We start from the raw sequence: 12897 nt of genomic DNA, 5'->3' as shown, positions 1-12897 counted from the left end.
CCTCCCACCACCTACCCTTGCTCCAATACTGGTGGGCTTCAGCCTGGAGCACAGAACACAGTCGCAGCCCAGCCCTGTAGCAGCAGGGTCGGGGTAGGAGCGAGGGCCAGAGCCAGGGCTATGGCTGCAGCAGATGCCTGCCCCCTTCCCCCACCCCACCTTGTACTCAATTCCAAGACAAGGGGATTTTTTCTCCATGTTAAATGGGGGTAAGAGGAGACTCACCTTGGAATCAGATACCTCTGGTCATTTAGAATCATGGTCACATCTTGAGGCTCTGCTTCATTTAATTTAAGAGAACTCAGGTGTTTAGGAAGCTTACCTGAAAGCAACTATAAAGTATATCTTGTCTGAAAAACTCAGCTCTTTTTCAGTAGGTAAGACCCAAATCTAGTTTGGTTATGTAGGCTTCTACTGCTGGCATAGGGATGCCTAGAACCTAGCTACCTTGCTCCAGGAAGTGATCCAATGGGGCCAGGGCTAGACACTGAGGTTTCTTGTAGTCGGGAGATTTTGGCATTTCTGAAGTGCAATCCAGAAAGCCCATAAGAAATGCTAAGCATACATGTTTGTTTGAACTCCAGCCCCTATCAGGATCTTAAGTATCTGTACATTAGATAGCTTGGTTCACTTGCAGTCTGTAAGATCTACTCCTGCTTTGGAAAACAGATGCCTAAATGACCCATGCTAGTCATGTTCTCAGTAATACCATAGCATGGAAGTGACCAATCTGCAGCACGGGTACCACAAGTGGCATGGGCAGCCTGTGTGAGTGGCACAGGGCAGACTGGGGAGTGGCAGGCAGCACAGGAGCCGATAGAGCAAGGAGCAAAAAGAAGTGCAGCAGATCAGGTAAGAAGCACAGGGCAGGGAGTAGAAAGCAGAGCAGCAGATTGGGTAGATGAAAGGGATCAGAGTGGCACTCAGGAAGGGTGTGGTGCTTATTTTCTGCCATGCCTGCCAAAGAGGTTGACACCCACTGCCTTAAGGATTTGAACACTTACCCTAGGAGTAGAAGATCTGTTTTTCTGCCTCTCCTCAGCCTGTGGGGATTCAAACCCACTTCTGTCAGCTCCCTTTTGAGTGCCCTCACCACCTGGCTACAGAATAATCAGGAGTAGAAGGGGTACTCTACATACCTCCTGTTGAAGATGAGTTCTTTGACCTGTATTATACAAGAGGTCAAATTAAATGACCCTTATGGTCCCTTCTGGCCTTAAATTCCATACATCTCTATGAAAACATCTCTTTAGCTGCTATCCTGCAGCATGCCTCTGCTTCAAGTGCCTTGCTGCACTTCTTTGCTGCCTGCTTACTGCATTATTCATATCTTTCCAATTTTCATCAAAGCCTGCATACCTTTTGAAGTAACATGTTTCTAAAACACACAGCTGTGGACAATGTTAACTTTATTGCTAAGCATCCATTACCTTATTTACCTTGAATTTTGTGTTTTGTAGTGCTCTAAACTTTACTGTTTTCTGAGACACTGGCAAATTTGCAGTGACCTTGAGTCTTGGAATCATGGTTTATTCTGCCTGTCTTGCTGCTTAGCATGATAAGGTTTCCTGATATGATTTTAGCTATGTGATTCATTGTCTTCTGCCACTTCGTTAGTGTAAAAGAGCTGCACTAGGTCTATAGCTTTCCTTAGGGGGCTAGTACATCCTGTTCTTCAGTGGATTTATTAACTTGACTGCATGTTGAATAATTTTCACCATCGCATTTCCATTTTGAACTTGTACTTGGTCACCTCAGGTGATATAGTCATAATTCATGCAGTAACTGGACAGCTACTCTTGGTCAAAGTGGATGTTTCTTTCCACACCATGACATTTAGGCATCTTTGTATTCGTAATGTACCTCTTTCCTATTTATGGCTGGCCACAGGGGAAATAATTGAAGTAAATACCAGTCATCTCCATCACAGCTGATTAGCAATTCAACAGTGAGATTGGTAAGCCACAGGTTCTTTGATATTTTGATGAAAAGTAACATTTTCAAGGTTCTGTATATGTTGTGTGCTGTCCAGGTGGTGTAGATGTTTCCATGAAAGCATGAGAGTTCAGTCATCAGTGATCTTTTCTCAAACTCCTTCCAGGAGCTGAGGAGGCTGAGAGGAATCAGGCTGTCATTGGGTTCTTCTGAAGAGTGTGGAAACCAAATACCTAAATTAGTTTGTGATTAAAGTCCCCAAGATCATAAAAGTTAAAGAAGAAGCCAGTTGAGGATAGTGGGAAGTTTCTGAAGAACATAAAATTTAAAGTGCAACAGCTGACACTCCCTGACGTAAAGGCAAAATATCAAAAGTAAAAGATCAATGTATTCTAGTTGCACCATTAGCTTTTAACAGACATGTGAATGGAGAGGGAGTCATATAAAATGGATTAAAAGAAAAAGCAGGGAATAAATAAAGGGGGAATGTAAAGACATGAAAGGACAAAATCAGAGAGAGAATGGCAAAGGCATAAAATGAGATACTGATTAGCAAAGGTTGTAAAAGGAATAAGAAAAAGTATTAAGCACACAAAAAGCAAAAGTACGGCAAATGGAAGTGTAGGTCTGCTACTTGACAGGGAAGGAGAACAAATAACAGATGACAAGGCAAAGGCTGAAATGCTTAATGGATACTTTCCTTCAATTTTCAGTAAAAAGCATAATAATAATAATAGGGCTTCTGAGCAGTCAAAGGAATTGGGCTTCAGGAGTGGGTTAATTCCTCCCTGGGAAAGAAATGAGCATACATAGACCTAAGATATGCTTTACTAGCCATTCGTACTCACAATAGACCTGATTTTTTGTTAAGCATCCTCCATTTTTTGCAGGTGCTATTTTATTCATGCCAAAAAATTGCTTCCTGTAGTTAATTGTGGATACAAATGCCACCTCTTGTCTATCTAACTGTCTGATTTGCTTAAGCAGATTTATGAATATAAATATGTTATATAGAGGTAAATGAAGCTAAGGAGCTGAGGAGTCAAGATAACATGATTGAGGACTATGGGGCTGGCTTGGTTTGCTGCTTTACTGTCTTGTGTGCTGCTCCATGGCTCCCTATTTGATCCTGTGTTTAATTGAGTATATAGAAATGTGTTAAAAATAGTCTGAGTTGAAGTTTATGTAAAACTCAATACGTGTATAGTTCAGCAGTTAGAAAGACTTAATTACAGTTTTAATTTGAAGTGCATGCTTGCAGTCTAATACAACCTTTAGATGCCTCAAGCTAACAAACAGACATGTTGAAATAGTTCAAAGTTTAGGTCCATGATTTTCCTGGCAAAATTCAGATTGAAGGCAGTAATATTTTTTTAAAAAGGTATTAGCATTATTTTTGGTAACTTGGAAATGTTTCAGTAATATTTTATGAAACATAAATGTAAGAATAATGCACTACAGTTTAAACTGAAAAAATGGGAAACAGGATCGGCTATATCCATGGTATAAAGTAAGAAGCTTAGTTAACTTTGGGCAAGAAATCTTCATTGGGATTTTTTTTATCTCAGTGTAAACTCAGTGAACCAAAGCTACCATCCACCCTTGAGTGTTTGAGCCTCACTTAATCGAAGCACTTGATTTATGAAAGTCAGGCCTAACCCCTTCCTGTCGAGGTCTGAATGAAGCTTACCTAGCAGGGAACAGGGGAAAGAGTCACAGCTGGTGTAAATTATCATGGCTCCACTTAAATGAAGAGATATGACAAATTACACCCACTGAAGATCTGCCCCCAGGTCACTGACTGGAGCTGCATAGGTTTTTAGTCTTACATACCCTTTGTGCCAGCTTATCAGCTCTGGATTATTACAGGCTTCACATTGCACAGCTAACACCTGCTTTTAGGCTCATGGGATTGCACAGGTAACAGCCTCTGTCAGCTTCCCAATGGGCTTTGTCAATTCTTTCATGTAGACTTAATCATCTAGAGTTTCTAAGACATAGAGGTGTTTTGCCCCCTGAGTTTACAGACCCCTGTGCTTCAACAGCATGGTTTGTAAATTCCAGCAATTGAATAGCAATGCTTTTAGCTACTTAGTGGTGCATGCAATACCTCTCCCCTCTTTCCCTCAATTATTAAACTAATACAAAGTCTATGAGCATTATTGAGACCTGTCCTAGGTCCTTGAGAACAGGGAACCAATGACAGCCAGGAATTCTTTAGTCCATTGCCAAATCATAAGACTTAACGCCTCTCTTTTGGACAGAGGCTTGACAACCATGATCCATGTGTTCATCATCATCATCATCATCACCTGCTGGACTGACTACTGGAAATGCCCCGGAGATTATTCTAAGTGCCCTATACCTAGCCTATTAGTCAAGGCTCATCAAACTCCATCTTTCCAACATATAGCAGCTTGCATCTGCTAAGTGGAACTAATTGTAGGGATACCCCTATTGGCTCCCCTTTCATTTTAGTGTTCATTTCATTGTCTAAGTCCTAACTCTTAAAGGTCTTCAAGGACTGGAGCAAGGCTTCTCTAGTATCTGTCTAGCATTCTCCATCTTTAGTAATCTAAATGGGCTGTACCGGTACTCCTCACGTAATGTTGTCCTGGTTAACGTTGGTTCATTATTTCATTGCTGATCTGTTAGAGAACATGTTTGTTTAAAGTCATGCAATGTTCGATTATAACATTGTTTGGCTGCCACCTGCTAGTAGCTAACTACTGTGACGTAATTGGATTCACTTAACATTGTTTCACTTAAAGTCAATTTTTTCAAGAACATAACTATAATGTTAAGCAAAGAGTAGCTGTACTTATCTGGAGCACAGACACTGGAAGAGGCCAAAATGAATCTAATAAGAGCTACAGTCACTTTTGGTGCTGGGAAGTATACAGCATGATACCAAAGGAGAAGAGAATAGCATTTATTCAGGCCATCTTCACCATAGATTGTAAACAACACCTTTTATATCACTGTTTACCAGCTCTAATAGAAGCTATGACAATGATTAAACAAAATAATAATTTCAAGGGATGATACCTAAGGAAGATGAGAAGACCCTACTGTAACACTGAGGATATTGAAATTCACTGTTTACATTAGCAAATTAACAACATGAAAAGCTCATAATTTGGAACCATCATGACTACATCACTCCAACCCTACTAAGAAACTAAGAATAGATGGAAAATGTTCTGCACTCTTACCCATGCTTTCTGCTTTCAGCACTAGTACAACCTAATTTTCTGTTCTGTTTAGAGCACGGGTGGGCAAAATGGTGGATCTGGCCAGTGGCCAGACTCCATTTCCCAGCAGCTCCTGCTTGTATCACTGTAGCTGGTTTCCATGGAGACCCCAGGAACAGTGGTACTGTGACAGCTGGGGGCCAGGGTTTCCATAGAGACTGGCCCCAGCGGCAGTGGCAGGGTGTGCAGCTGGGTGGGTGTGGTAGCAAGTCACCCCCACAGGCTCCTGAAGGGGAGAAGGCAGTCCCTGCGGGCCCCGAACCCCACAAACATCTCCTCTGTGGGGGAAACTTACCTCCAAGGGCTCAGCTGGAGCCAGAGAAGAAATTGTGTCCACAGCCGTGCAAGCCGGCATTATGCCAGCTGTTTAATCAGCTGTTCCCCGGACAGGGAAAAGCCGAGCCAATCGCGGTGGCCGTTCTGGCCACTTCAGGAAGATTTTAAAGCCCCACTGGAACTCAGGGGGTGGAGAGAGCAAGGGAGCTCACTGGCATGGAGCATGTCAGACGTGCTGGGGCTTCTGGAGCAGGCAGGAGCAGTACAGCCGGCTCAATGCCGGCAGGCATAGCAAGGGAAGCAATTGAGTCCCCTGCAGCAGGCTGGGATGAAGGAGGCAACTCCACATCCCTCTCCTCCCCAGCTGTCTATTTTTTCTGACAAACAAGAATAGGAGCAGAACCAGAAGCACCCTACTCGGAGGCACTGAAGCAGGTGCCAGCCGACTCAAGTCCAGCTTGCGGGTCTCTGCAGCGGAAAGGCTACCCATTGGGGCAGCCTGACAGGTCCCCGACAGGACCCACGCTGACACGGGTTCCCCCTAGGCAAGCAGGGGTAGATTGAGTATGACCAAACCACACTGTTGGCACCAATCTGGTTGGCGAGTGGATGGGGTATAGGGGAAGCAGAGCCCCGTGGAACATCACACCTGAACTGTGAGTACTACCGTCCCCAAGGGTCCCCCAGAAAGAAGATCTCCACTGAACCCTCCCTTTATCCAATAACACCAAGTTGTGGCAGGCGAGTTGAGGGGAGGTGCTCTGCGCCAAATGGATAGTACACCACTCTGGGAACCCCCACTCAAGGCACCTTTCATCACAGTGGGGAGCTGCTCTGTGGTCAGGGCTGGGATCTTGCAGTAGTGACAGCATGGTCCAGAGCTGGGGCAGATGCAATGCACTGCCTGCATGTCCCTACCCAGGGTGTGTGGGCAGCCGATTGCAGCTCTGCCCCAGCTCCAGACCGTGCTGTCACTGCTGCAAGATCCCACTACTGGAGTAGCTTCCTGCCCAACACTGCTGGGACTGGTCTCCATAGAAATCCTGACCCCATGCTGTCAGTCTTGCTGCTGGGGTGTCCATGGAAACTGGCTGCAGTGACTTTGGCATGGGGTGCTAAGAAATGAAGTCTGCCACAGGCCTAATCCAGCCTGTGGACTGGACTTTGCCTGCCCCTCGTTTGGACCCTTGTAACAGACCAAAATCCTGGTTACTGTTACTGCATTGTACCCCTGCAAGTATCTCATGCTTCCTGCCTGTTAGGCCCTCCTCTTGTTTGTATATTCACTGTTTGATCTAATGTTCCAAATGAATCTGTTTCTTTTAACTCTTGATTCAGCAGTCATAGGTTAGGTTTAAGGCCTGTTGTTTTAACATTCAATTGAAAAGAAATGTAACCTTCCAACAGTTTTTGTTTGGAATGTAATAAGAATTTTGTTTGAGCAAGTTAGATATGTTCTTCATTTTGGTTATCCATCTGAGGCCCCAATCCAGTAAACACTTACATGTGCGCAGGAAAACCTCATCAGTTCAATATCATATAGTTCAAGGTATTGACTACTTCAAAGCTATTGTCATTCCCCAGCTGAAAAGATAGGTTTCTACATGCTTTATGATATAGACAATATGAAATACAGCTTCTTTGAAATTTGAAGACATTTTCTGGTCCATTGAACCATAACCCCCTGAAAACAGTTTGGCAGATCCAGGGGTTAGTGGGATTGGCAGCATTTTGGTGCAATCAGGGGCCTTAGTGGGTCTGTGGAAGATGGGGGGCATTGGTGGGATCGGGGTCAGTGTTGGAGGGATCAGAAGTGGCTTGGCAGGATTAGAAGTTGGATCGGGGTCATTTGGTGGAGTGGGGGTTGGCGAGATTGGGGGTAGTTTGGCAGAAATGGGTTAGTGGGTCTGCAGACATGGCAAGAGTTTGGCAGGATTAGGGATGGTTTTGTGGGATCAGGGATGGCAGGGCCACAGGGGAGTTAGGTGTGCTTGGGAGGGGTTGGCAGGACAGTTCAACACTTAGATGTACCTAACTCTATCTAGGTGAACTAAGATAGTCTGTGGGTGAACTAAGTCTGTATGTACCCGTAGTAATTTGGATAATTCAAACCCATTTATTTCCAAGTCAGTAGTTTTGGTCCCTTGCATTTCAAATTAACAAGGTTTTCCTGTATTTAACTTTAAATATTTAGTAGTAGCTGTGGTGGGAGTGGAGCTGTGACATAATCATCTAAGAATGTAGATATATAATTAGTTTATCAATACTGCAAATGACCTGGTCAGTAATGTGACACTATTGTGAAGGGGTTCGCTAGATTTTCCTGTATGGATGCATTGCAGGGGGCTGTATGGGGAAAAAACAAACCAGGAAGCAGTACAATAACTCTGGATTAGAATATCCCAACACCAAGTTTTCCGCATGTCCTTATGTGACATTTTATATAAATAATGTAATGTATTTTATGTATTTGAAATAATTTGCATGGATGCACTCATTTTAGCTGTAAAAAAACTGTGTGGATGTAGTGTTCACAGACTGTTAGACTTCATAAATGAAATCTTTTATTTGTCAGCAGAGCAGGCTTTTCATGCCTGTATTCTCTAATAGGTCATTTAATGTAAGAAGAGCGACAACCAGTGATCTACCTGCTGTTGAAATGCTCATTAAAACCCTTGACTTGAATAAAAGTATACTAGATGACTTAAGGATCTTCACTCTGGCTCGCAGAGATCCAGTGAGTACATGCTGCAGGGATTATATGGACATGTAGTTTTCCATTGTATTGTCCAAAATGAAACATACTATTTGCTAAAAAAAAAATCTTTCCCAGGGTTTAAATCTTTACCAGTGGAATCACTGGGGGATATGGAGATGACCCTGACTTCCATGAAAATAATGATCAGTCCCCTAAACTTCAGCATTGGTCTGCCTGTCCACAGTGGCCTGTCTTCATGGAACTCATTGCAGGACTGGGCTCTTGCTTGGAGAGGGGTTATTTAAGTGGGTAGCGTACAGAATGGCTAGCGGGAGTTTGTGTTGATCAGAAGTGTATCATTGAAATGCACAGTTAAGATCAGAATTCTAATATTGTGTTAATCAATGATCAGCATAGGTGTGCACATTTTGTTACTTGTCTTTCAGGATGGGACACCAGTCCAGGCATTTGTAGCAGAAGTTTTGGATCAAATAGTTGGTGTGTCTGTTGTCAGAAATGAAATGGTAACTCTCATCTGAACTTTTTTTTCATTCTCCCATTTGGGATGTGTCCTGAATTACCACAGTGAAATGTTGACTGTTTTATTATTTGTATTACATGAACGTGTCCAGAAACCACATCCAAGGCCATTTTTGCTTGGCACTATACAGAAAAATATTAGTGGAGGTCCCTGCTTCAAAGAGTTCAAAATCTAAGGATTAGTGTCCTCTTTTTGTGAAAGGGAAATTGAGGCACAGAGAACACCAAAAGTCTGCATGGAGCAGAGAATCAAGCCCAAATCTCTTGCAGCTTGGTCTGGTATCCTAACACAAGGCCATTCTTCCTCTAAGAAAGACTTGATTTTTTTTTTTTATCATGTTGCTACAACTGGGTGCATCTACATGTGCATTTAATGCAGGGGCAGGTAAAATATGGCTCATGGGCTGGATCCAGCCCACCAGGCCATTCTAACTGGCCCACAGGGCCCCCCAAAATTTTGAAAATTAATATTTATCTGCCCCTGGCTGTCTGTCAAAGATGACAGGAGCCAAGGTGTTGCAGAGCACTCGGGTGCCCTGCGCCTAAAAGCAGAAATGGCTCAGGAGAGACCCATAGTGGTGAGAAGGGGGAGGCTCAACTGCCAGTCACCAGGGCAGCACAGGTGCTGGTTGCTAGGGGAACCAAGGGAATCAGCTGACAGGAAGGGGCAAGGCTTGGCCCCTTCTGAAGCCCAAGCATGAGGCCAGGAGGGCATTTCCCCTCTGGCGGCCATGGAGTGGGGAGCTCAGCCAGTGCAGAGATAAAGGAGAAGATAGATTGCAGGAGCATCCCCTGGTTTCTGCTATGAGTTGGAGTATTTTCCCGGTAGGGATAGAACGTGGTTTTGACTGGACGGTTTAGAGTTTATGTTGTAGCCCAGGGGCTTGAGTTTTCTGTTTGTAGTTTTATAAGACCGGAGCACCAGGTGAGGCTATAAGGCATCAGAGGAGGCCTCATAGGAGCTCCATGGTAGCATGGAGACCCTGGCACCATAGAGGGTGCAGCATTCGGGGTGCATTTGACCCCAGTCCCAGAGCGAGAGGGGGCAGTGAGGAGCCCCGGAGCCGAGACGGGGTAGTGAGGAGCCCTGGAGCCGAGAGGGGGTAGTGAGGAGCCCCGGAAAAAGGGGGGGCAGAAGTAAAGAAGAGGGCCAAGGCATAGGGCAAACCCTGTCAAGTACCATCTGCAAGTCTTGGGCTGCGGTGTAGGGGAGGAAAAGGAGCCGCAGATAGCGCCCCCTGACACCGGGCATATAAAGTGGGCAGCCTCCCGCTGATTACATCACTCAATCAATTAAGATCAAGCCATGGCAGGCGAGTAAGCAGGCAGTTAGCCCAAGACAGGAAGGTGGAGCCACCAATAGAAAGGCTCCAGTGAGATACTCCTGTCACACAGGGGCAGTAGGGCCCAGGGGGAGCCAATGGCAGGATTAAGCAGCCAGAGTAGCATGGCTGGCCTGGCCCAGCCCCAGCCCCAGTCCCAGCAGGAAGACTCTGCCTACCAGGGGCTTCTGGCCTGGGAACTTGGGGCTGTTCCTGCCTCCCGGCGCTGAGGGAAATACAGATAAGAATGGGGGGAGGGAGGCAGGGGAGGACTGCAGGTGATCGCCCCAGTCCTCAGGGCCAAGTTGGCTGCTGCAATCCCTGGCACTGCAGCCAGGAACCATGTAGTGCTGGAGCAGCTGGCCAGCATGGGGTGGGGAGTGGGAAAATGGCTGTGGCAAGTGGGGGAGGAAGGGGCAGTGAGTTGGTGCGTAGAGTGCAGCAACAACGATGGTAGAAGCATGGGGCATGGGCCAGCAGATGCTCAATGGAGCTGGTCTGGGTCCCCCTTCTCCTTATGCAAGCAGGGAGAGGGAGGAGCTGGGCAAACCCTCCCCCCACACACTCAGAACCCCCCAAAACCCCATACCCCTCCACACATCCATATCCACACCCACATGCTTCCCCATACACACATGCCCCCACACCTATCCACCCCATCACAAACCCCATGCACACACCCACAAACCTATACCCACCCAATCACACTGTCCCACAACATACACAAATAAGGCTTCATTTTAAGCTATTATTCTATCACCTCTGTGTACGCTATGCAAACACATATAAATCAGGACAAGAATACTTTTTAAGTGAAACTAATGAATGTTGTAGTATGTTTGATTTTTAGAATATAATTTGGTATTTTTGTGGTTCCAAGATGGCAAACTCCTTTGCTGAAAGGAATACTTCTGAGGGGTAAGGGGAGGGACTTCTGGTGGCAAAGGTCAGGGATTAGGGGGCGCAAGACGGTGACCAGGGTACAGGGCACCTGTCAAGAGGCAGGACTACCCATGTGGCTCTCGATGGCTTGCCAAAACTCAGTAAGCGGCCCTCTGCTCAAAATAATTGCCCACCCCTGTGTTAATGCAAGGCAATAAACTCCTGAGCAGTTGGAGCTGGAGTAAACTACTCCTGGGCACAGCACCTACATATGTGCCCAGGACAACAGCAATTTGAGCCAGGGCAGAGCAGGCCTGGGTTGGCAGTGGATATGGTGAGGTCAGTCCGGGGCTCTGAGTGGCGGTGTTGGCAGAGGGGCTGGCTGGGGCATAAGGGTGCTGAAAGTGCAGAGCCATGTGGTTAGGTGGCAGGCAGGAGCCTGGCCCCTGGCTGGCTGGGCTGACCAGCACAATTTGCACCTGTGATCAGCATCTACACATGTGTTTAATTGCAGTAAATTACCCCAGTGTAAGATAGTGCTGTCCCCGACAGTGCTATTTTACACTGGTGTAAATTAGTTTACTGGAGTCTAATCCCATCACACAAGTAGATGGTGATGCTTTGCTCCGCAGCTAATTAATCTACTCTGCAGTAAAGTACATGTGTAGACATGGCCACTGTGTACTTTGGTTCCTATTTTTCAAAGTAGAAAAGGAATTTCCCCTTACATACTGAAAATGGTACTTGCACTCATCTAAAATCCACTTTTTAAAAATAGCTTCTCAGTACTGTGTCTCACTTATAAAACAGAAATTCATGTTTGTTTTTGGAGTAGAAAAATAAAATTGCAAGACGGGTAAGGAGAATAAATATTTTCTATTCTGTTTTACGCTGGTTGCAACAGATCAAAAACTTTCTCACCATTTTGCTTACTCTAAAAAGGCAAAAATATGGTTCTTTTTTGCAAGATTTTCAGTTTTTAAAATAAGGAGCAATCACCATTATTTTCAAAGATATCTTTTTATTTTGAATGCCTTGAGATGAGGGGTTGTCACAGCTACTTTAAGGTGCCTAAATTAGATGAATCCAAATATGAGGTTGAACCAGTCATTGCAAGGAATTCCTTGTAGAGCTTTTTTTTTCCTCTTGGCTTTATACATGGAAGAGGACAAGCTGTCACTCTGTGTCTGGAACCTTGTACAATAGAAAACTTTTTTTGCTAAATGTCCATTGAACAATGTCAGCGGCTCATGTAATTTAGAGACAGGGTCAGACACATTCCGTAGTAAATAAAGCCTGGAGAATTACAAAAAATAGCTTTTGATACAGAGGAAAGAATGTCAAGGAACACTTTGTAGCTGGTCATGAAAAGCTCTCGAGGTGGTCTTGCTTCTGTGTTCAAATTTAATCATTTAAAGAAATAGAAAGGCAGCCTCTTGGCACATCTTTTATTGTGAAAGCACAACTTTTCCCACCAGTGCTGATTCCAGACTTCTTATTTTGTAGGATATTGAATATATCCGTTCACATTACAACATTGAAGATTTTATTTACTTTAATCATCACCAGAAGGAAGAACATGGCCATCTTTACCACTTTGCTCTAAATCCCATATTCCATCATTATACCAAATATTTTTTGAAGGAGATCCTCCGCTTAGCCTACAAGTCTTGTCTTTATTACCCTATTTATCCACAGTCAGAAGAAGGCAAGGTAAAACCAAAAGACAATTATTTTATTTTAAAAATATTATGCTGTTGTGCGGTATACCTTTTTCTTCCTCCTCTCTCTCCCTCTTTGCCCTCCTCCTCCCTCTGACTGTGCAAACAACACCTTGTTCATCTCTCATGTAATCTGTATTTGTGTTGAAGGGATAGTGCTCTGACTATGCTGTTCCTGGCTATCACAATATGGGAATCATGCCTCAGTGAAGATAAGTGGGGCTACCTCACTTGCTTCAGGGGAGATGCCATTTACTTTTTGTCTATAA

At 44.7% G+C, this 12897-nt stretch overlaps 1 protein-coding gene across 1 annotated transcript in view; it reads left to right on the top strand.

Annotated features, from left to right (window-relative positions):
• Positions 1-12897, top strand: part of CFAP61 (cilia and flagella associated protein 61) — a 212687-nt gene that overhangs the window by 60038 nt on the left and 139752 nt on the right. Inside the window, exons 14-16 of the mRNA XM_090051987.1 lie at positions 8076-8202; positions 8610-8687; positions 12414-12620. Of these exons, the coding sequence (XP_089908113.1) occupies positions 8076-8202; positions 8610-8687; positions 12414-12620 (412 nt within the window). The remainder of the gene's footprint in view (positions 1-8075; positions 8203-8609; positions 8688-12413; positions 12621-12897) is intronic.

This window comes from Crocodylus siamensis, chromosome 1 (assembly GCF_052110815.1).
Source record: "Crocodylus siamensis isolate JL-2025a chromosome 1, ASM5211081v1, whole genome shotgun sequence".
Taxonomy (NCBI): Eukaryota; Metazoa; Chordata; order Crocodylia; family Crocodylidae; genus Crocodylus; species Crocodylus siamensis.
Note: the sequence above shows the minus strand (reverse complement) of the source record. Positions and strands in the feature narration are given on the sequence as shown.